Source organism: Danio rerio, chromosome 6 (assembly GCF_052040795.2).
Source record: "Danio rerio strain M-AB ecotype USA chromosome 6, GRCz13ab, whole genome shotgun sequence".
In the NCBI taxonomy this organism is placed as follows: Eukaryota; Metazoa; Chordata; class Actinopteri; order Cypriniformes; family Danionidae; genus Danio; species Danio rerio.
The window spans coordinates 37,907,182-37,930,532 of record NC_141026.1 but is presented as its reverse complement, the minus strand read 5'-3'; the positions used below and the strand labels follow the sequence as shown (position 1 = coordinate 37,930,532).

Below are 23,351 nucleotides of genomic sequence, written 5' to 3'. Positions count from 1 at the left end.
CGCAGGATAATTGGTGGTTCATTCCGCTGTGGCGATCCTGATGAATAAAGGGACTAAGCTGAAGGAAAATAAATGAATGAATGAAATAGACCACATTTTTAAATCTGTATATGGATTTATAATAGGCATGTGTTGGAATAAAATGTTAGTGAGTGCTTTGTTTCATAAAGGTCTAAAAACATTTATTCCAAATAAAAAAAAAAATGTGTGTTTGATTTAAAATAAATTTTCTTTGCAGTTTGTAGAATAAAACAGAAAATGTAAATGTAGACTACTCAATTAATAAAATGTAAATCCAGTGAAACACATGTTCAGTCAGAAAACTCTTAAAGCTATTATTTTGTATCACAAACACCCCATTCATAAATAAGTATTATATGATTGCAAGCACACAACGTTGAAACTCCCTATGACCCTGACAAAGTGTTTCTCTGAGCCCCGAAACCCCTCCCCTCCCGCGCTGGAACAGCCAATGAGGAGTAGAGGAGGCTTGTCTCTGAAATAAATTGGATATTTTCATGGTGTGTATGCGAAGCGTCGAGTCTGAGCATCCGACATACGCGCAGTTGCACAGAGTGGACCTCCGGAGTCTACATTTATTTAGTGCTCCATGGACAACGGGTTAAGTTAATATGCTGACCGAGGGGAGACAGTAGACTTTAATCGCGTCAGCCGTTAATGGTTATGGGATTGCTTCACCGTAACTTCCAATTCATAAGAGACCCATCTACCTGGAGAGAGAAGAGTGAAGGCAGAGCCGCTGCTGCTCCCCGCGATAGTTTTTTTCCTCTCCTCACCCGGATTATACAGCGCAAGACGTTGGAAATATACTCGATAGTGGAAGCGGAGAGTTAGATGCTGTTTCCAGGGCTCTTCTCGCTTTGCCATGGTGTTTAAAACAAGTTGAACTGAGCCAAATCTTCAAAGGTCACCCTCAGCAATCTGCCTATGCGTTGCGTTTACAATCAGTTGCCTTTAATTGTAAAACTCTAGAGTTTTTTTCTTTTCCTTTTTTTTTTTTTTGACTTCAGTGGTTAAAACATCGGACACCTGGAGAAGGTAATTTATTTAACCTATAATTAATTTAAATTAAAATGCACGTATAATTAGAATAATTACAATTAGAATATATTCATTAAAATAACCTTCTAGAATACTGATAACACTAATTACAAGCATAATCGTATGTATGCATATGTATGTACTACATTCTTTTTTTAAAAAATGACAGAAAGTACCAGTATGCCATATAAGAACCTTTTGGCGTCTCTCAAGAACCTTGTTGGTAAAAGTTCTTAAACCATTTTTATAGTGTGAAGAACATTTTGACAATCTAAAGAACAAGTTTTTTTTACTGTAAACAACCATTTCTGGGATAAAACCGTTCAGTGGATGTTTTTCATAGAACCATCGATGCACTAAATAACCATCATTTTTAAAGAGTGGATACAAATATATTTGAATAGTGTAAGTCGTCTGTTTTTATACTTTAAACCAGAGGTTTTCAATCTTTAAAAACTTGTGGACCCCATACCAGACTCTCAGACAACCCAGAGACCACCAAGCTAGATTTTTCCGATAATACATTATTCAAATTTTAATCAACTCATAATTATAAAATGCTAAACAGAACAAAATGTTTAAAGTTCAAATTTACATAGAATCCTAGTTAGATTTAGGTTAGTTTCCCCTCAGTATTTTGCTAATCGATAATTATTGCGTATCAATCATAAGGTAGTTGTAAGAGCTAATGTTTAGGAATGGGCTTGCGCTAATAAGGCAATAAGGCAATATACTAGTAATATGCACGACAAAACAATAAATATATGTTCCCTAATATGAAATGTTACCTTTATGTATTCTATGGTGTCTCCACAGACCTACTATAAAGACGTCAGATTGAAAACCCTGACTTTTACTGTACTCACGGCTGTGTTAAAAGAAAAAAAGATGTGTCAGGGAGCAGTTATTCACACTTGGATTCAATGTATTGTCTTTGTTGTTTCAGAAGGCGAGGAAAGTTTGGAAAGAATGTCGAGTCGCAGGGTGAAGCATGAGCTGCCAGTGTACTGATTTTAGACTGGCGTATCTGATGAGTCTATGGGTGTGTGTTGTACTAAGCCTTCACTGCTGGGTTCTCGCCCCTGTGGCAGCCTCCCATGATGCCGCTGGTCCATTTGGGTGGCTCCTTTCGGATAAAGGGCCTTTTCATCACTCGCAGGAATTTGCTGAATTTGTGGAGCGTTATCAACAGGGCTTCACAACCAAATACAAGATTTACAGGTGAGTTGGATAATGATGTCTGCTATTTATTGCCAGGGACGGGTAGAATGTGTTGGACTTGTTTTGGAATTTGCAGAATATATGGCGCTTTTTCATTGGTTTGTTCACAATTTATCGTTTAACAAGAGGTTGACAAGGAACTTTATGGTGGCTGGCTTGTTTATTTATTGATTAATTTATCTTCAGAGCAGATTTGCACATATAAATAAAACAGTAAAACAGAGCAGAACACAGCCACTAGGCTGGACTAAAGAATGGGGAAAATGTTGTCATGAAACTGTGCAAATAAAGTAATAAAATATAATGATAGAATAATAAAACAGTTATATTCCATATCAAATATTACAAACATTTAGCAAAAAATATATTTTTGCAAAAAAAAATACAGTTTTAATATGCTGTATTGAATTTTATATTTTGTAAAAAGTGCAATTCCACATTTAAATAAATAAAAAGTCCATCTATAGATATAGAAATCATAGTAATTTATTGTACACTTTTATACAGACCAGAAAGCTGTACAGACCACTATTACATGTATACTATTTGAACAAATTAGATTACACATTTTACAATGTAAATAAAATTAAATAAATAGAAAAGTTAAATGTTGTACATGATTCATAGACTAAAAATATGAACATTTTTATCCATTTCTCAGTGATTATAGGCAATGCATTTAGGTGCATTTAAACTAAACAGATTTATTAAATAGGTATATTTATTAAATTATATTTTAGTCACTAAACATATCTAGAAATCAAAGATAATACAATTAAATTATATCTTATACAATAATAAATTATACAATATTAAATATTGCAAAAAATCTTATTTTCTAAATTTGTATTTAATACCTTCCTATAACATATACATTTGGGTGTACTAGTTTTTGGACCGTTTTCATGTTATTTTGTTAGATAAGCTCCAGATTTGGCTTCAGTATTGAATAATCTAATGTATATGCATTATGTAAAGCATGCCTTTGGTATGCTTTTATATGGATGGCATGGACAGGTGACAGTGAGTTTAATTAACATACAAAATAATATTTCAACATTAAAATATGTAATATTTTATTATAACATTCCACAATTCCATTTTTGACAAGGCTTAGGAATAGCAGAGTTTCTTTAGGAGTTTTTCCTAACCTCAAAGTTTTTTCCAACTTCAAAGTGTAGGTCAAAACTTTTAATGCCAGATTATTAGTCGCAACTGATGTGAGGTGAGGTGTTGAGGGAAGTTGTGCTGAGTTAGAGCTGAGGATTAGATGAAGTGATAAACAGCCCAAAAGGGGAGGAGGAAAAAAAGCGGGAAAAGCGTTGGCTGAACTGAACCTGACTGACACGCTCATTTGGCAGGGCGATTGGGCAACTCTGCCAGCTCCAGATGGAGATGGCAACATTGGGGTTAGTCAGTTGCGCTCTCCTCAACATACGTGTGTATCTGTGAATGCTCCACTGGCTTGATTTGAATTTTATTCTTTGCTAGAGACAGACTTTAGGAGTCAACAAAAGTACAGTTGTGCTTTCTCAATGTCAGATCTCCCCCTGCTGGTGGAAAGCAGCAGCTCGAGTGTGCGTGTGTGTGCGTCCGCCTGTCTGGGTGTATGGCTTTACTTTACATGCTAGGCAGGGCTGCTATCCCAACATCCCTTGTGCCTGAATGACTTTTAAGTACCTTGTTCTCACACTGGCACTACAGAGAGGGACAGGTTTGCATCTGCTACAGATCTGAGTTGAGAGAGAATCAATTCTGCTTCCTGGCCTCTTAACACTCTTTGCCTTGTATGAGACATTTGAGGAAAGATAATGATGTGTGACATTGGAACAGTTTTATATGAGCGTTTGCACGTGGCAGACATTCTATCATCTCTTCTTTGGTCTTTTTTTAGAGTTCTTTGAAAAACTGAAGTACGTGTGGTATTGGTTTCTTCACGCACACAAAATAAAATAGTGTGGAAATGGAATTTGGTGAAAAGCAGAAACTGCAAGTCGCATTGGATTAGATGGGAGATCTATAAACAGAAAGTAATTCTAATTTTTAACACACTTCATTTATTTAAAGCTAAATAAGTTAGTTATTTACAAGAACCATGTATAATTAATTACTCAAACTTGTGTTCATTATTACATGGTTACCATAGCTAAAACTATAATAAATACTTCAGCCATTGTCCCACATGCATATTTAAAAATCCATCAGGGTGATAAATATTTGTGTTTCTCATGTAAACTTGGTTTTAAAAATGTCAAACATGAAATTAAGACATTAGAAAATAAGTCTGGAGCATTTTCCAACATTAATAGTAACAATAAAAAAGACTTGAACATAATTTACAAGTCATCTAAGTCATCCTAAAACTCTTTTAGAAAAGCAAATTCGAAAGTTCGGTAACCTCAGCATCTGCTTATTTAGTTTGTGTTTGCGCAAATTAACTTAGGTCGTTACAAACTCATAACCTGTACAAAGGAATCTAGTTGGTGTGTGGTGACATAGATCGGATGTAAATTTGTGTCAGATGTTATATTCTCATTCTCCCCATTTACCTTCTGCCAAAGGTTGAACAGAGCCCAAGGGTATAGTAAAGACTCGGTAGTGTCTATCCCTCCTGTCAGATGCATGAAAGGGATCTCATAAAACACCAGACATATGCTGCCTGACAAGTGTATGATGGGAGGCTCTGCACGGGAGGATGGGTGGGTGAGGCGGACAAGCCGATGGCAGTGGAAAAGGTTGCCGGAGCATATACGTGCTCACTTGTTCCTCCCGCAGATGCTAATAGCCAAGCTCCCTGAGCACAAGGTGACAGCAATTGTCGGCTTAGCCAGAGCTGTGTGAGCAACAATGAGGATAAGCACTAATTCTCCCACGCAAACACTGTCTTGCTCAAGTTTTCCTGCACTGTGGAATGGGACTTGATGTTTAAAGTCGACAGAGTGCTTTGTGCATCAGAATTAGACAGGACATGTGTACTTTCTGTCTTTTACTGAAATTAAAAGTGTTAAGGATATTTAAATACATAGATATTCTGCCACTTTATGTGCGGTTGTTTAAACTATTTGCTGTTTTTTTTAGGATATTACATGGGCCATTCTTTTTTCTTAGTGCATTAGAATTGTGACTAAGAAATATGATGTTTAGAATTCTTATTTCTCCCATATTTTGACTCTGTAATACAGGGGTCCCCAATCTCGGTCCTGGAGGGCCGGTGTCCTTGCAGGGTTTAGCTCCAACTTACTTCAACACACCTGCCTGGATGTTTCAAGTAAACCTAGTAGGGACTTGATTAGCTTATTCAGGTGTGTTTGATTAGGGTTGGAACTAAAATCTTTATGACATCGTCCCTCCAAGAACAAGTTTGGTGACCCCTGCTGTATTATAATAAATGTTATTTGAAACATTAATGTATATAGATTATTTATGTATTAAAGTCAGCTTCACAACATTAACAGAAAAGGATGCAATCTTCAGAAAAAAGTCAAAGTAATATGAAAATGAAAGGGCAACAAATAAAAAAGATTAAAAAACAAAGGAATATGCAGTTAAACTGTAAAATACATAGGGTTACAGCTCACATTTTTTGATTAATGTAATTAATCTACATTTAATAGGAGACTGTAAAATCATAAAATGAAAAACATATTTAACTATACCATAAACTGTTTTTTTTTTTCAGCACAGGGAATGAAGATGGTGATGAATTAATCAAGAATTCCAATTAAAAAAGCTTCTGAAAGGGTTTAAGTGGAATAAATATAATTGAATTATTATACATTCTTAAAAAATGTACAAGTCATAAGTGTTATTAATGCCTGAAGCATTAGAGGTCTATTAGCCTCTGGCCTCTTCCACATTCAAATAGCTTTAGACGGAAAATGTTTAGCTTAACGACAGTAATTTCTGAAGATTTTCCATAAAAGCCTCAGATCATTGATTGCTCAATTAGTGGCTCTACTTTGTGCTATTTTAGTGGGATATTTAACTAATGCATTTGTGTGTGTACTGTGTACAGGACATTACTGACAGCTAGGTTCTGCATAAATTCTTTGAACTGCTCTTATCAAACGAATATATCTCGGTGTTGTCCTGGAAATCGAATCGGAGCAAAGACTGTGATGTTCACCGGTGTGGAATTTCAAATTAAACACATGAAGGGCTTCTGGTATGGCATATTTGACAAGTTTTTTCATTCATGGAATGAAAAGGTTGCATTGCACACCTTTTCATTACTGTAGGATTTATTTTGCCTTTGTAATATTTTCTCAAACCAACTATAGGTTATACCTATTTTTAAACTCAACAGCAAGATATTTGCTTTTATACAAATGTTATTAAATCTAGATGTTATTTATTCTCATAACTCACAGTTAGACACAATCTTAGTCACACAAAATAAAATATAAGAACATTTTAATTGGTTTTTATAATTACAGTCATAGAGTCATAAAATTTACCACTTTAATTAAATCACCTAAACAGTACAAGTTTAATATAAATCAAATTATTAAATAGATTGATACTTTGTGCAAAGTTGTTTTATGCTGATCTAACGGAACAAAACCCAACAGTCTTACATTAATGCAAAGTAGTATAAGACTAAAGGGCTTTATTTTGTAAAAGCAACCGCTACATTTACATTACCCTGCTTATTACAAAGTTACGTCCCACAAAACTAAACAATCTGGGCTGTATAAATTTACTCTTTAATTTAAGAACTTGCACAAACAAAAATGGCTAAAAGCAGTCTACACTTACCTACTTTTTATTCAGTTGCAAAATGGTGCCAAATATTCAAGAAATAAATGTGGATATTTTTGGATATGCATTTTCTGACAGTCAAGATGATTTGAAGGACTGGCATGAGCCTGTGTTATTAGTTTGAGTGGTGGCTTTATGGAATACTATAGATTATGATTGGTCAGTCATGACATTCGAAGGAATATTATCCCGAGATAACAACTGCTAAATAACACAGGCTCATAAGAAAACTTCAAATCAAATGTGGGATAAAATACATCCAGTAGGGTTGTTTTTTTAAGAATAAAGTAATTCAGTCTTATACAATGATGAATCTATTAGACTTTAGTCTGCAACAAAGTACATCCAGGAGGTTGTTATCGCTAATGTAACACACCTTGGAAAAAAAATAATAATATAAGAGCTGTGTATTACTAATTCTAAAAGAAATGGCATAACTTCTTTGTTACATCAGAAAGTCTTTTTGGACTAATATAGCAGATGATGTAAATATATATATATATATATATATATATATATATATATATATATATATATATATATATATATATATATATATATATATATACAGTTAATATATAGACCAATTTGTGATTTCGATTTTAGTCTATATACAGTAGTAGTTGGTATTACATGGTTTTTAGTTATAGTACCATTTTACCTTTAGTGTTCAGTACCACCAGAGTGTGATCAACGGTTTGAAAAGTGAAAATGCAAGTAAAAACAACACTGCCGTAATGTGTAATGTGTTCAGCCTACATTTGAAGTACACATGCTATGTCGCAAAAAACACACTTAAACATATATTTGACTGCAGTTTTCAGATAAAAGGAATGCTACAGGGCAATTTATGGCACCAATATGTGGTGTCCTTTTTCACACTAATGATATTTACAGAAACATATACAGTATGAGCAATTCCAGTGTTATGGATGTAACATTTACAGTAAAAACGTTAAGCATAAATCCACAGAGAAAGTATTATAAAGTATATAAAGTATGTTAATGTTATATTCAACCATCTGTTTATATTTTCCAAAACTACTAACCACAGAGTTATAGGATCAGAAAAACATCAATCTGTAAACATATTTTATGCTTAAAGTGGGGAAAATAAACATGTGTTATGGATGTAACTAAAATAGTTAGTGAATTTATAGCCTACAACCCAGAGACTCTGTGATTTAAACTGCACAACCCAAAATAAACAATGCAAATTAAAAGAATAAGATGTTGCTCACAATGGAACAAAAAAACTATAGATTTTATTTTATTTAACATTTTTGCATTTAGGAGGAAAAAGCTTCAATATGGATGTGACGGATGTGAAATTGGCACTTGTGTGACTTTTTTTAAACAAACATGATTGTTTGAAATCACTGACAAGACATTTTTGAGTATTTTTGCAGTACTGTAAAATACAAGCCCACTCAAAAAAATTTGAAAAAAAGAAAGGATTTTGCTATTTTAGTGAAAACTATATTTATGCAAGATTGGCATTTGCATGGGATTGCTCATATCATCACCTGTCTTTCTCAATATGGACAACTTTTGTTTTATGGTCAGTGTTCTCTATAACAAAATGTACCTCAAATAACATATTTCAGATTTACACAGATGTAGACAGTGCCCTCTAGTGGATTTGTCATCTGAAATGTACGAAACAAACTTGAAGCAACATTTTTTTCATTTAGCCAAAATGTAGGCTGAGGTACATATCAAAAGTAGTTTCAATATATATTTAATTTTTATTTTATTAAAACAACATCCCCGAATTACACTGTACCAACATACATTTTCCCAGATGACAGCACACCTACCCAACACAATATGCTATACTGTAGGCTAGCTAACATAACAGAGCAAGTAGTGTACACAAGAGAGATGGGGCATCCCATAATACTCTAATTCATCCTATGTAAGACTGAAACAGAGAGAGAGAGAGAGAGAGAGAGAGAGAGAGGGAGAGAGAGAGAGAGAGATCAGGCTAGTAGCGTCAGGCCCTAGCTAATCGTCTCATTATTTATGTTTCAAGACATGCATATCCCCTGAGTATGCTTGCACTTGCATTGGAAACACAATCAAGGACAAAACACCTACTGGCTGCTCGGTCATTGCTATGGTAGATTGTTTTCCTAGTTCAGTTTATCAGGGCCAGAGCTCGACTGAGAGAGATGAGCTGTTGGTCTTCCCTTATGGGAGTTGAATGATGGAAACACACAGAGGTGTGTATGTTAAGTCGTATCTCACAACTGACAGGAGCAATGATGACTGAGGCTTTGATGACTTAATATTTCAGTATGAAGAAATACTCTTTGAGTAAACAGCAAACGTCCTTTGTTGAGCAATTAGCTCTAATTTTAGGTCCAGAAAGTTTCCCAAAGTCCTAAACGGCAAAAGTGAGTGAGAGCTTAATGAGCATGTTTACATCAGATTAATGTTAGCATGAAGAAGTGTTTGATAAACACAACTAATGAGGTGTAGCCTCAGCTCTCAATTTGCCTCAGGTTAGACTTCAATTGAAAATCAAGTTAAGACAGCAGTATAAACACAGCTGGTACTTGGTAATAAAGGGCAAAGGGAAAAATAATAGTTAAAGAAGATTCTTAAAATTAGAGTTGATAAAAATCTTAAGAATCAAATGTTTTATCAGCATCCCATCCGGTGAGGGTCATGAAAGAAGGAAACACTTTTTTAACACAAAATCTGATAGTAGCTACGTTTCCATCCACCAATTCTTATGCACATTTTGGATATGTGCATAAAAAACAGTTGATGGAAACACTAAGATATGCATAAACTACGATGGAAACACTTTTACCAAACAAATTTCAGTGTGCACAGTAAAAAGGTCATGTGATTTTGTTGTAGGGGATTATGTGATGATGAAAATGAGTGTTAATGGACAAACCAGCAGGCTGCATACTGTAAAACATCTGAAATGTTGTTTTGGTCATTGTAAAAAACCTCAACTGTATCAGTGCTAGTGTTATTATATTGTTGATTACCTCTGGAATCAAGAGCCTGTGCCCTCTGCATATCTCATGGCTTCAAAAGCCACCAGGTCTTCATTGCGTGTCAGCGTCGTCTTTTTGAGGTGAAAGTCATTTATTAAATAAAGAAAAGATTTACACAGTTTCTTCTACCACAGCAAATTTAGCTTTAACTGTTGATATTTGGTGCCAGTTAATCAGAAAGTTTTGATTAAGTTGTCTTTGACTCATTCGATGGAAACGCTAAGTAAATATTGTTTTTAAGGTTTCCACAAGTACAAATTACAAAGCATTGTTTAAAAGGGACAGTTTACCCATTAAATGGAAATTTGTTGGAATTTTTTCACAAACCATTCAGCCATCCAAGATAGTTTATGTTTATATATATATATTATATATATATATATATATATATATATATATATATATATATATATATATTTTTTTTTTTTTTTTTTTTTGCTGAAACTGTGGTCCTTGAAGATTCATAAATTGCAAGTAAATAAACAAAACAAAAGTATATATTAATACCTGTACATACTGAGAAAACGTGTGAAAATATGAAGTTACTTTCACACCGGACACAGAAAGCACTGCACTATGAAACCCTATTACTTAATTGTACAATACAAAGGCCAGTTTGTTGTTTAAAATAGTGCAATATTCTTCTCTATGCGATGTTAAAATTCCATTCATAAACACATATATGTATTTGTGTATGAACAGCACATGCTCACCTGAAAAGCAAAGTCAGGACATTTCTGTGTATACTTGTTCCTGCTGCTTGTATAGTCCTACTATGCTGTCATGGCAATGCTGGTAAACTGATGCTTCTCAGCTCATTCACTGTAAAAAAAATGGTAGATATTGTATTGCCTTAAATGTAATCTAAGTTGCTGAGTTAAATTAAAAATTTACAGACCTATATTATTTATTAACACAATAAATAATTGTCACATGGCATGTAGGGTTTTAGTTTTCGGCCAAGTGCATCCAGAAATTTTGTTTTCATTTTGAGGGATTTAATTTTAAGACACAGTTTAGTTTAGCATTTTTCTGCTTTTCTTTTTTCCTTTTTCTTTTGTTTAGATTCCTATCAACATCTGAAAGTGTCATTCATAGCTATGTGTGGAAAGAGTGCATCAACATGGCTTCCTCCATGAATGCTGACAAAACACCAGGCTTTCATTCTGACTGAAAGCTCTTGACATGTTTTGGTGCAGCAAACGTTTATTACATGAGACTTACTCTAGATTTATAGACTGTTTGAATTGCAGCCTGGCACTGATATTGTTGGACATAAATGCCATCATCAATCCTTACTGTGAGTGTGTTAACAAATAAAACCACTTAAGGTACGTTTGGGGTCAACATAGTGGAATAACAACTCTCGAAAGTTATTAAAAATGCAAAAGAACATGCAAATACATTTTCAATGCAGAGCACAAATGCAAATGGAATGGGTTTAGTGATCTGTGTAATGTATTGTGAGCTGACAGAATATTACATTCTCAAAAGTTTGCGGTCAGCAAGTTAAAATGTTTTTGAAAGAAATTACATATTTATGGCACGGATTACTTTATTTAGGGCTTCAAAATACAGTAAAAACAAAACAAAATATATAATGTATATTGTAAAATATTCAGTGATCCTTGTCTTAGCAAATCAGAATTTTCAGCATCATTACTCCAGTATCTAATACTCCCACATGATCTTTCTAAAATTAATCTAGTGTTATGCTAATTTGCTGCTCAAGGATGATTTTTTTAAATTATTTTTACCAATGTTAAGCACAATTGTGACACATTCTAATGGGTTATTTGAGGGTTAAAATTTTTGTTTGAAAATTGTAGTAACAACGTAATATCAATGCTTGTTGATAATCATGATTCAACATAATCAACATAATTTAACAATGATTCAAAATAGTTCACTAGTGGTACGCAGGCTTCCTTCTAGTGGTATATGCAAAACAATCACTGACTAATAAAAAAATAAAATGAACACACTTTTAACCCCTTAGATGAATATGATTACACTGATTCTCATGTGATCAGACAAACATTGGCTGTTCCCTGAAGCGTACGCTTAATCTGCTTGGTGCAGAGGTGCGTGGCATTTTTGTAAGCAGATACGCGCTTGAGAGAAGCCCTTCTGCTGACCAGTCCTGTTGTATTGGCATTTCAGTTACTGCAAACTAAGGAATTTCCCCATGCTGCATCATTGATAAAATAATTATTACAAATATGTTAAAATGGGTGATCGTAGTTGTGTAAAATAATAAATTTTTTCAATATATAAAGTTATTTGTTTTGTAGCAGCATGGCTTTCAGTTTGTTGCCTCAGATTTAGGTTAATTAATTTGAATGTAATTGAAATGGTGCAGACACAGAACATAGACTCAAGCAACTTTACCAGGCTTGAAGCTTAAAGGTAGAATATATTAAAAGTTAGTCTACGTGTGCACAGATGGAGGAACCGCAAGTCGTAACAAAGTCAGTTTGAAAATAGTGATCAGCGCAAACTTCACGGTTTACTTAAGATGTGATCTCATTCACACCAAATCACTTAAAATACCGCCTGAACTGGTCAAGCACTGTATATATGCATTTATTCACTCGCTTTAAATGATGTGCAGCAGATCTAATTTAATGTTTAGATTTCAAAGATATACAAATGTTCACATGTACATGCAACTTATGTTTCAAAATGTATAAAAATTGTATATCTGTATTACAAATAGGCTTTACTCATGAGGCCCAAACAACATTTCCAGGTTTTGATGATACTATAGTATACTATACTGATACTGTACATTAATACTTTACAAATACAACAGTTTTCTTTTAACTTTTTTTAAGTACAGTGCCATTTTTAATTAACTTTTAAAAGCACATTAAAATGTAAACCTTAAAGTTTTTTTTATTATTATTATTTTTTGTCTGCAAGCACAGTTAATGCTCAAACTATTTATAATGTATAAAGTGGCTGACAATAATACATATTCTTAAAAATAGAAATTAATTTGCCTCATTTTTTAACTGTGCAGTACTGTAGCTGCTTAATTAGGCCTACTACCCTACTGTATTTCAGTACTGGTCATTATGGTGGTACTTGGAGAGACATTTTTTCTGAGGTGATACTTGGTGAAAATAGTTTAAGAACCACTGGCATAGAGTATTCTGTACTCTCTTTGTTTTTCAAATTGCAGACAGTTTAAATTTCTTTATTTGAAGGCAAATAAATCATTGTCCTTTAGGAATAAGATTGCATAGTGTTTAAATCAAGATCACAATAAACAATTAACTCCTGCAGCTCTACCCCAAACACAGTAGAATATTTCCAACCAGAATTGATCAAATGCTTGGATAATCCTGCATCGCGCAGCATGATTGATTGCACCGATTAAATTTTTTTCCATCCATTTTATTTTTTAATCACATTAAAAATTATTAATCACATTAAACTTGCAGCCGAACCTGAAAGTAATTAGTTTAATAATTGAATGCAATTTAACCTAACACAAACCCTTTTTCCTCCTATTCATAAATCTAATTTTAGAGTGCGTTGCATACTATTGCAAAAACGTTGCATAAATCGAACTCATTCCTAATAATTGAATGCAGCAGTCACCTGAATGCAGCAGTCAAACATAGCCTTGCCTTGGACAGTATAACGAGCTGCTCTCATTTGCTTACACTGTGACACCGGCGGTCTCTCTTCGGCTTCAGTCTGCTTCCTCTGGTGCTTGTTCGTCTCACCGTTGACTCCGTGTAGCTGTGGGTCTCAGTGGGAAAGCCTGGCAGGTAGTTCTTCAATATGCCTTCACCTGCTGTGCAGCTCTAGCGTGGGCCCAATGCTGGATTAGCCTCCAGCCCCATCCATAACTGTCCATCAGAAACTTTTGTTCTGACACTGTGTCGATCATACTTTCTCTCCCTAGCTTTTCGCCTTCTGTCCCTTTTCCCCTCCATTTGTCTTTCTCTGTCTCATTGTCTTTGCTGCTCTTCCATTCTGCTGTCAATAAGCTGTTACTGTTTATATGTTTAGCAAGAGATATTGTGCAATATATTTCTATATAGGGTATAATGAATGAGGAACCCTCAGGTTATGCTGTCCTGAATTTTGACATGTGACAAAAAAATTATGTGATATATATATAAAATATATATGTCACATTTTTTAATATATCCATTTGTCTGTCCATCCATCCATCCATCCATCCATCCATCCATCCATCCATCCATCCATCCATCCAAGTATTTATTTTTTATTCTTTACTTCTGAATGACTAATAATTTATTTAAATTAGAACAAAAACAAACAATCAAACATAAAAAACAACAACTTTAAATTCACAACATTATAACATTTTTAGTTTAGAATTTTTCAGACATTTTTACCTTGTTTAAGTAAACAAAATGCACCTAATTCTAAATAAAATCCATGATTTAGTAATAAATAATATCGAAATTGTAATGTTAAAAGTCAGAGTAAACACAATCAATCAACCAACCAACCATCCATCCATCCATCCATCCATCTATCCATCCATCCATCCATCCAACCAACCATCCAACCAACCAACCAACCCACCAACCAACCCATCATTCAAACCATCAACCAACTCATCAACCAATCAACCAACCATCCAACCAATCAACTCATCAACCAACCAATGAACCCATCAACCAACTCATCAACTAAACAACCAACCATCCAACCAAGGAATCAAAATTTTAATCTCAAATTAATCAAGTTACAAAAACATTTTTTTATCATTTAAGAAGCATTGCCAGAATTCATTCTTTCCTATCTTTCAATGATGCTAAGAAATTCATTTATTTTCACTCGGCTTAATTACTGCAATGCTGTTTTTTTTTATTGGTTTACCTAAAATTACCTGAAATTAAAGAAACGAGAACATATTACACAAGCATTAATAGAATTACACTGGTTATCTGTGCACCAAAGGATAGATTTTAAGATTTTTGTTTATAAGGCACTACACAACTTGACACCTTAAATTTCTGACTGCTTATCGAGATACAATCCAAACCGTTTGCTATGCTCATCTAGCGCTGGACTTTAAGAATTTCACTCTGTAAATCTGATGCGATTTGGTGGCACTTCTGTAAGTCACTATGCTCCAAAAATTTGGAATTGTCTCCCAAATGAAGTAAAAGAATCCCCCTGCATTCAGGTTTTTAAAAAGCGTGTTAAGACGCACCTTTTTAAATTGTATATGAATGAAACAGTATGTGAGGTGTATGGATTTTATGTATATATGTATATTGTGCAGATGTGTATGGTATGTATGTATGCATGTAAGGTGTGTGCATCTATATGCATATGCAAGGACTATTGTGTGTGTGTTATTAGGTAGATATGTGCATTTATGCATGTACATGTAAGCTTTTTTCTGAGTATATATTTGTTGTTTAATTTGCTGTACTTGTATACATTTTTAGGTCACACTTTACAATAAGGTTCATTAGTTAATGTTAATTAATGCATTTACTAACATGAACTTACAATGAACAATACATTTGCTACTGTATTTGTTCATGCTAGTTAATGTTAGTTAAAAAAATACAGTAGTTCATTGTTAGTTCATGTTAGCTCATGGTGCATTAACTAGTGTTAACAGGCATGGACTCGGATGTTAATAATGCATTAGTGAATGTTCAATTATGATTAAAAAAATGCTGTACATGTGTTGTTTATGATTCGTTCATGTTAGTAAATACATTAACTAATGAACCTTATTGTAAAGTGTTACCCATTTTTATTTGGTTTATTCTACAATGTTTGTTTGTTTGTTTGTTTGTGAAGCGCTTTGAGTTGCATGTATGTAGGAAAAGTGCTCTACAAATAAAATGTATTATTATTATTATTATTATTATTATTATTATTAATATTATTATTATTAATATTATTATTATTATTATTATTATTATTATAAACCAACCAACCAACCATAATGAAAAATAAACTCAATTGATCAATTAATCAACCAACCAACCAACCAACCCATCAACCAACAAACCAAAAAACCCACCCACCAACCAACCAACCAACCAATCAATCATTCACGAAGTTAGAGGTCATCTTACACCATTAGTTGGACAAGATCATTCCACTGCAAGATAATTTTGGGTAAAAAAAAATCCTGTATATGAATATTTAAACCAATCACTAAACACACATTGTTTTTTAAAGCTTTCATAACTTCAATATGTAGTGTAAAGCTTATATGAATTTGTTAGTATGCAAGTTTACAAGAGTCTAAAAATATTAGGGATTATAGATTTTTTTTGTGTCTGGTCTGTCAGCAAGATGAAACAAAAATATGCAAATTTGGGATTTGTTAGAAGGAAGAACATCAAATACTAGGAAACATGGAGACTACAATGTAAATATGAAGTGCTCAAACAGACAGGGTTCTCGTGCGTCACACACCCAACATTGGAGCATCTTCTTTTCCTTATATCCACCTTGTTTTTTCGCATATAACCAGTTACACCATTGTTGAATTTGATTTGTTTGGCTTTTGATCTAATACGCTTTCATTCATTTCCAATTATTTTGCTGCTATGTATTAAAAAGTGTATTTCTTGTTTTATTATTTTAATGTATACTCCTTATTAAAACACACTAGTTTGGAGAGTCAACCTTTTGTGCTACATTAAAGTTTTTGTTTAGTAGGCATCCTATATTAGGTTTACGAGTAAAAGAAAACATTACATTTATACAGTATATCTCTAAAAAAACTAATAAGATTGCGCAATATAGGACAAAAACTGACATAGTTAATTTCACAAAATAACTTTAGCAACTTGGAAAAAAGTAATTAATGAACTTTGACTTTGGGAGTTTGACTTTAATCGAGCCTTCGTAGGCGAGTGCATTGGCATAAAATATACAAAATGATCTACAAATATATAAAATAAGCTAATTAAAACATGGATAAAACAATAAAACAATAAAATAAAAATAATAAAAATTATTTAAAAAATTATTTAAACAGCACTTTATAGTTTGCGGTGAAGTTTAACAGTATAGAGGTACAGAAATTCAATAATTACATGTAAATTAGCACAGCATTCTTCGTTGAGTCTTCATTGTATAAATAAACACAAACATTCTTTGTTAAAGTAGTAAACTTTATAACATATTGTGCCCAAAAAGCCCCTTTATAATTTATTGTGCCCCCCAAAAAATCTTAAATGAATTGAATTAAATGATCTTTTTCTAGTCATCTAACCTTAAATCAGTCAAACTGGCTCAAAATATTAAGTTAAAACTTATATATAACTTAAAAAGAAATTTTGAAACTCTATTACCATTTAAAAAGTTAAAGTAACTCAAAAGCTTTTGTTGTGGTGGCTTTTTGTCATGTTATCTTTTACAGTGTGGTTTAAATTAGCTTGCATCTTGGAAACAGGCCTTAAAAATACATTATATATATATATATAGAACTATGGTTCCTGGTTATTTATAATCCCAAATTGAGATTTCAGATCCTGTTATGTATTTTGTATATTTAATGTCCAAATCCACAATAATCACAATATATTGTGCAGCCCTATAACTTATTTCTCTAAGAGTTTCAAAACAATTTGAAGATTATTTATTTCTAACTAAATATATGTTTTACTGGCTAAAACTACATCAGCATTCTACCACTGTTCTCCAACAGTACCTGAATAATAAATTTGAATATGTTCCACAAGAAATGTTGTATTGTTATCTGACTCTTTAGTCCTTTCCTGTTCTTACTTGCAAATCAGCTTTGACACAATCTACATTGTATAAAGTGCTAAAGTAATAAAGGTTACTTGACTTCTTTGAGGCTTCTCTGCTCTGATTGGCCAGTTGGCTCAGACTGCTTTCAATACTATAGGACAGTAATAAATGTATTGATTATACTACACAGTACAAATTTGAGCCTACATCCGATGATAAACATTGAATGAACCAGCCAACTGATAATTCTTTTTCATATTATGTTATTATTTTGTTATTTTTTCTTATTTATGTTGTTATAAACAGACTGTACAGGTGTATAATAGGTGCATGTGTGTGAGAGAGAGCTTTTAACAGATATGTGTGGGTAAACATGTATGCGCATGTAACAACATTAGATGCGTCTGTCTAAATTTCACATTATTGTGTGAAAGCGTTTCATGTGGTTGTTTGAAAATGGAGCAGTACAAGCATGTCTACTTCACAAGTGTATGCAAATGTCTCATGTACTGTATGTGTTAGCGAAGTTTGATTTAAACCCAGCATAGCACCTTAAACTTGCAAATTCTCTCATAAACAACAAAGTTCAGATATGATGCAAGTAGTAGATTCATTTAACAGCTTCCGTGACAAAAACAGTATTTTTGTGTGTGTGTTTTCTCAACAATAAATATTCTAAGCATGATTCTGGCAACACAAACCAGCTACTGTGCTCGAGGCAGGACAAAGTAGTTGTTCACCAGCAGCCAATAAAGAGCATAGGCTAGGTATTATGTAAATGTTTTACAAATCTAGGTACAACTTGTTTCAGCAGACAATTTATATTACAGATTTTTTTTTAATGCTTAAACCAATTTAAATGCCTAAATGTTGCCTAAATAATTCCTAAATATTTTAAATGCTTTTTTTTCAGTTATCACCTTTAATGGATTGTCTATTTTATTTCACCATAGCAAAAGAATATTTACATAGAGGGTGTGTCTTACTTTGCATCCAACATGGTGATTAATACGGAAGATACTAGAATGACACTGTCAGCATTTTTTCGGCCGCTACTAAGTACTGAATTCTTGTCATGTTGATCAGCTGATACAGAATACTGGGTAACTTTAGGATGCTGGGCAACAAAGTTGAGGATCCACGCGCAGTTTATTGAAAGCTTAGTCAGGCAATGGTCAAACAGGAACAAACATTAGCATGAGGGTACTCTAGAGATTAGTCGTGGTCATAGACGAATAGGTCAGTACAGGCGGCAAACAGCATAAACTAGAAACAAGGTAAGGAATAATTTGCACGGCAAGACTAGACAAGATAAAGAAGTTGTTACAGGCAGCAAACAGCATAAACATGAAGCAAGGCAAGGATCAAAAGGTACAGCAAGACTAGGCGAGGATAACGCCTTGTATTGTTACAGGTAAACAAGAGCAGGAAAGAGTGTCTGTGAATGAGGTTTCTATAGTCCTAATATTCAGTAGGCCCAGACAAAATCTACTCTGCAGAAATTAGCAGATTTCAGCACTTTTTTAGCCCATAGTTGAGTCTATTTATTTACTTGAGTGTGTAAATTTATATTTATTCAGTTTTGAGTTATTTCAGTAATATGATTAACAAATGTGAAAATGCATGTATGATTTATTTACAAGACAGTTTGTAAAGTAATATTTATATGAAGATATATTATATGAGAGACTTGCTTTGTTTACCAGTTAAGTAAATCTAATTGAATTTGCATTGTAAACATTAAATAAAAATTCAAATGTATTATTTTTTACTTTATATATTAAGATTGTACATATGATACTCCCAAAATAGATCCACATAAATTCTCAGATTCTGCGCAGATATAGCAAAAATATCTGGCCCTTCTAATCAGTCATTGATGAGCTTCCAGCTGTGTGTGTGCAATATGGGAGAGAACTGGAACTGGTGTGTTTGAGGTGCATGATGGGATTTGTAGTTTTTATTTCATATCAATGGGAGATTTGTAGTCCAGGTGATGTTTTTTATGGATCTGCAAGCCCTAGATCACTGCTGATCATGATATACTGATTTTGATGCATTACCCTTAACTGCCACATTGCAAAATGCAGGTACTGAGATCCACTGATGTAATGATCATTTAATTCTTAAAAAATGCCCTGACAGTAGCAAATAGCTTTGGTTTAAGATTTACTTTGATTACATTAATGCTTAAGTTAATATTTAAATGGAATACTGCTATAAAAAAAAACACCTCAGTTGTTTGAAGTGTCATTGCACTTTTCACATACTGTACTGTAATAAAAATGCTGTATCAAAAAGTAATTGTGCAATACACTACTCATTGTTGCATGTAAGCATGTGAAAACACTTGATTAATTGCATTAAAAAATATTGTTGTCTTGCACTACATTAGATCTAACTACAAACTTTTTTAGATTTATTTATTATTATTATTATTATTATTATTATTATTATTATTATTATATAAAAAATAAATAAATAAAATAAAAATCAGTCTCTGTTTCATATTATTAATTGTTATTATTATTATTATTATTATTTTTTTTTTTTACTAAATTAACATTTATTGAGATAAATGCTATAAGCAAGACAGTTCAATTAATTCTGCCAAGTAGCTGTTCCTGAGACAGAAAAAGGACAGTGGCTGCTGATTTTTAAAAATGAAATTCCAGGTGTTCTCATCTAACATACTCCTCGATCCTTTTATCTGTGAAAGAAAGACGCTTGCCATTGTTGCTGATTACTTCCAGTCAGCCCTTATTCAGAGCCAATGTCAGAGAGAAAAAAATAAATAATACAACAAATTGCACTATTATGTAGAGGACAACTGCTTTAAAAGCTGGCCAGAGCAATTCCTAAAACTGGCCTCCAGTTGGAAAAAAAATAATAAATTGAATGCATAATATGATCTGAATCGCAAGCACAGGGGTCATGCAGTCATCGTATTTTCTCCTCAGCAGGTCTTAACTGAATATGCGTCGTACTCAAGCTGCGTGAAGGTTTCACAGACCTCTCTTTAAACTGTTACTTTTTCTCTTACATTTGGGGAATATACGGAACAGCAATTTCAGAGGAGCTTAAACTGTACAGTGATAAACACTGAACCAGATACACTGAAACCATCTGTCCCAGCTGTTGCAAAAAAAAAAAAAAAAAAAAAGTCAGGATTTTACCATAAATTAACCAGGATTATAAAATTAAATAAAATAAAATTAAGTAAAATTAAATTAAATTAAATTAAACAAAAATAAATAATAAATAAAACAAAACAAATAAAATAAAATAAAACAAAATAAAAAATGTTAAATAAAATTGAATTAAAGTTGAAATGCATGATCATCTTTAAAGAATAAATGAAATTAATAAATAAATGAATAAATAATAAATACATTCAAATGAAATATATTGAAAAAATTTACTTTTTATCATATTAATATGAACTATTTCTTTTGTTTGCATCATCCATAGCCTTCTTTTTTTATTTGGGGAATATATAGCGTGCCAATTTCAGAAGACCTTAAACTACAGTGGCAAACACTGCACCAGATACTAAAACAAACTCTCCCAGCTGTTGAAAAAAAATATTGTTCAGGATATCACCCTCCTGTGTCCATTGTGACTCAAATGAAGGACATTTTCAAATAGTGTGTGTGTGTTTTTGTGTGACCTTGCAGAGAGTTTGGGCGCTGGAAGGTGAACAGCCTGGCTCTGGAGAGAGAGGACAATGGAGTGGCTCTACCCCTCGATCCAGAGTTCATGCAGACCATCAGACAGTTGGGCCGCAGACCCTCCGTTGCTGCCATTACTGAGAACATCATCAGAAAATATGGCACACACTTTCTGCTTTCAGCTACGCTTGGAGGTATTGGAACAAAGACAGCAGTTCGTTTTTACCAAATGCCTTCTTTCAGTAGAAAACAAAAGTAATCTTGAGATGCATCTTGGTATATTGTGACATGAGAAGCTAGTGTGTTAAAAAAGCATGAATATGATCAAGTTGAAATTTCTGTCTGAATTACAGTTTGACAATGTATTTTAAGGGTGCGTTTGTGAAGATTTACATGGCAACTGCTTTTTTAGTGGCTGTAAATGAAAACTTTGGAAAACATTCGAATGCAAATTACTTAAAACAGTTTTTTGCTGATATTTTGTGACACTTCACAGCCAATCTGTAAAAATGTGACACCAGGCACATGTGTATTACTACTCAGTATCTGTTTCTCTAAAAGCTGTGGTAGGTTAATAACAACAAACACCCTAAATAAATAATTAATAATTAATAGGGGTGTCACGATTCTCCAAATCCTCGGTTACATTTTCGATTCTTAAGTCACGATTCGATTCGATTTTCGATTATGAATAATTAATTAATTAATAACAAATTAATTATTTGTAGCCTACCGTTTAAACTACCTGACCTGTATGGTCTTTGTTTTACCCATAAACAAATCATACAGTAAATGAATAAAGGCAAGTTACACACATAATTACCAACTGTCAATCACTTTTTTCTTGTATATAGGCAGTGATCTGTGTCGTTATTATGGCGTCGGTAAAAAAAGGTGCACAACCAACAGGAACCAGCCAACAGTATCTGAGATGTTTGCTAAAGTGACTAAGTACTAGTGTGAAAGTAAAAGATTGAAGCAGTCTTAACAAGGTTAATTAGGTTAACCAGGCAGGTTAGGGTAATTAGGCAAGTTATTGTATAACGATGGTTTGTTCTGGAGACAGTCTGAAAAACAATTAGCTTAAGGGGCTAATAAATTTGACCTTAAAATGATTCATAAAAAATTAAGAACTGCTTTTATTCTAGCCAAAATAAGACAAATAAGACTTTGTTCAGAGGAAAAAATATTATCAGACATACTATAAACATTTCCTTGCTCTGTTAAACATCATTTAGGAAATATTTTAAAAAGAAAAAAACAACAAAGGGGGGCTAATAATTCTGACTTCCACTGTATATATATTTACAGTATTTTTTTATGTTTTTAAGAAAACTTATTCAGTTCATCAAGGCTACATTTATTAGATGTAAAAAAAGTTTCAAAATTTTAAATAACTGCTTTGTTATTGTGTGTAGTTTCAAATAAAATTATTACTCCAGACATTATTGCTTTTATTACTATTACCATTAATAAATATAATAATAATTAATATCAGTGATTTCTGAAGGATCATGTGACTGGAGTAATGAAGCTGAAATTTCATCTTTAAAATCACTGGAATAAATGAATAAATTAAATGATAAACTACTTTTGAACAGTTATTTTATAGTGCAACATTTCATAATTTGTATTTATGATGAAATAATTGCAGCCTTGGTGAGCAGAAGAAGCTTAGTTTAACATATTTAACAATCATACTGACCCTAAACTTTAGAGCAGTTGTGTATAGAATATTTTAGAAGCAAAAATGTGCACTTTAATTTTAACTACCCACAGACATTGTCACCGAATATAAAGCAGAGGTCAGACTTTCTCATATACACAAAGCCTCATTTCAATTTTCAGGTTTTGTAAAAATCGATCTATTGAATTAATCAATATATTAAAGAAA

The 23,351-nt window shown here is 33.0% G+C and overlaps 1 protein-coding gene across 1 annotated transcript in view; it reads left to right on the top strand.

Annotated features, from left to right (window-relative positions):
* Positions 1-568: 568 nt before the first annotated feature.
* brinp3a.1 (BMP/retinoic acid inducible neural specific 3a, tandem duplicate 1) overlaps positions 569-23,351 on the top strand; it is a 62,757-nt gene continuing 39,974 nt past the window's right edge. The window contains 3 exon segments of the mRNA NM_001114437.1: positions 569-1,059; positions 2,009-2,283; positions 21,464-21,651. Of these exon segments, the coding sequence (NP_001107909.1) occupies positions 2,054-2,283; positions 21,464-21,651 (418 nt within the window). The 5' untranslated portion in view covers positions 569-1,059; positions 2,009-2,053.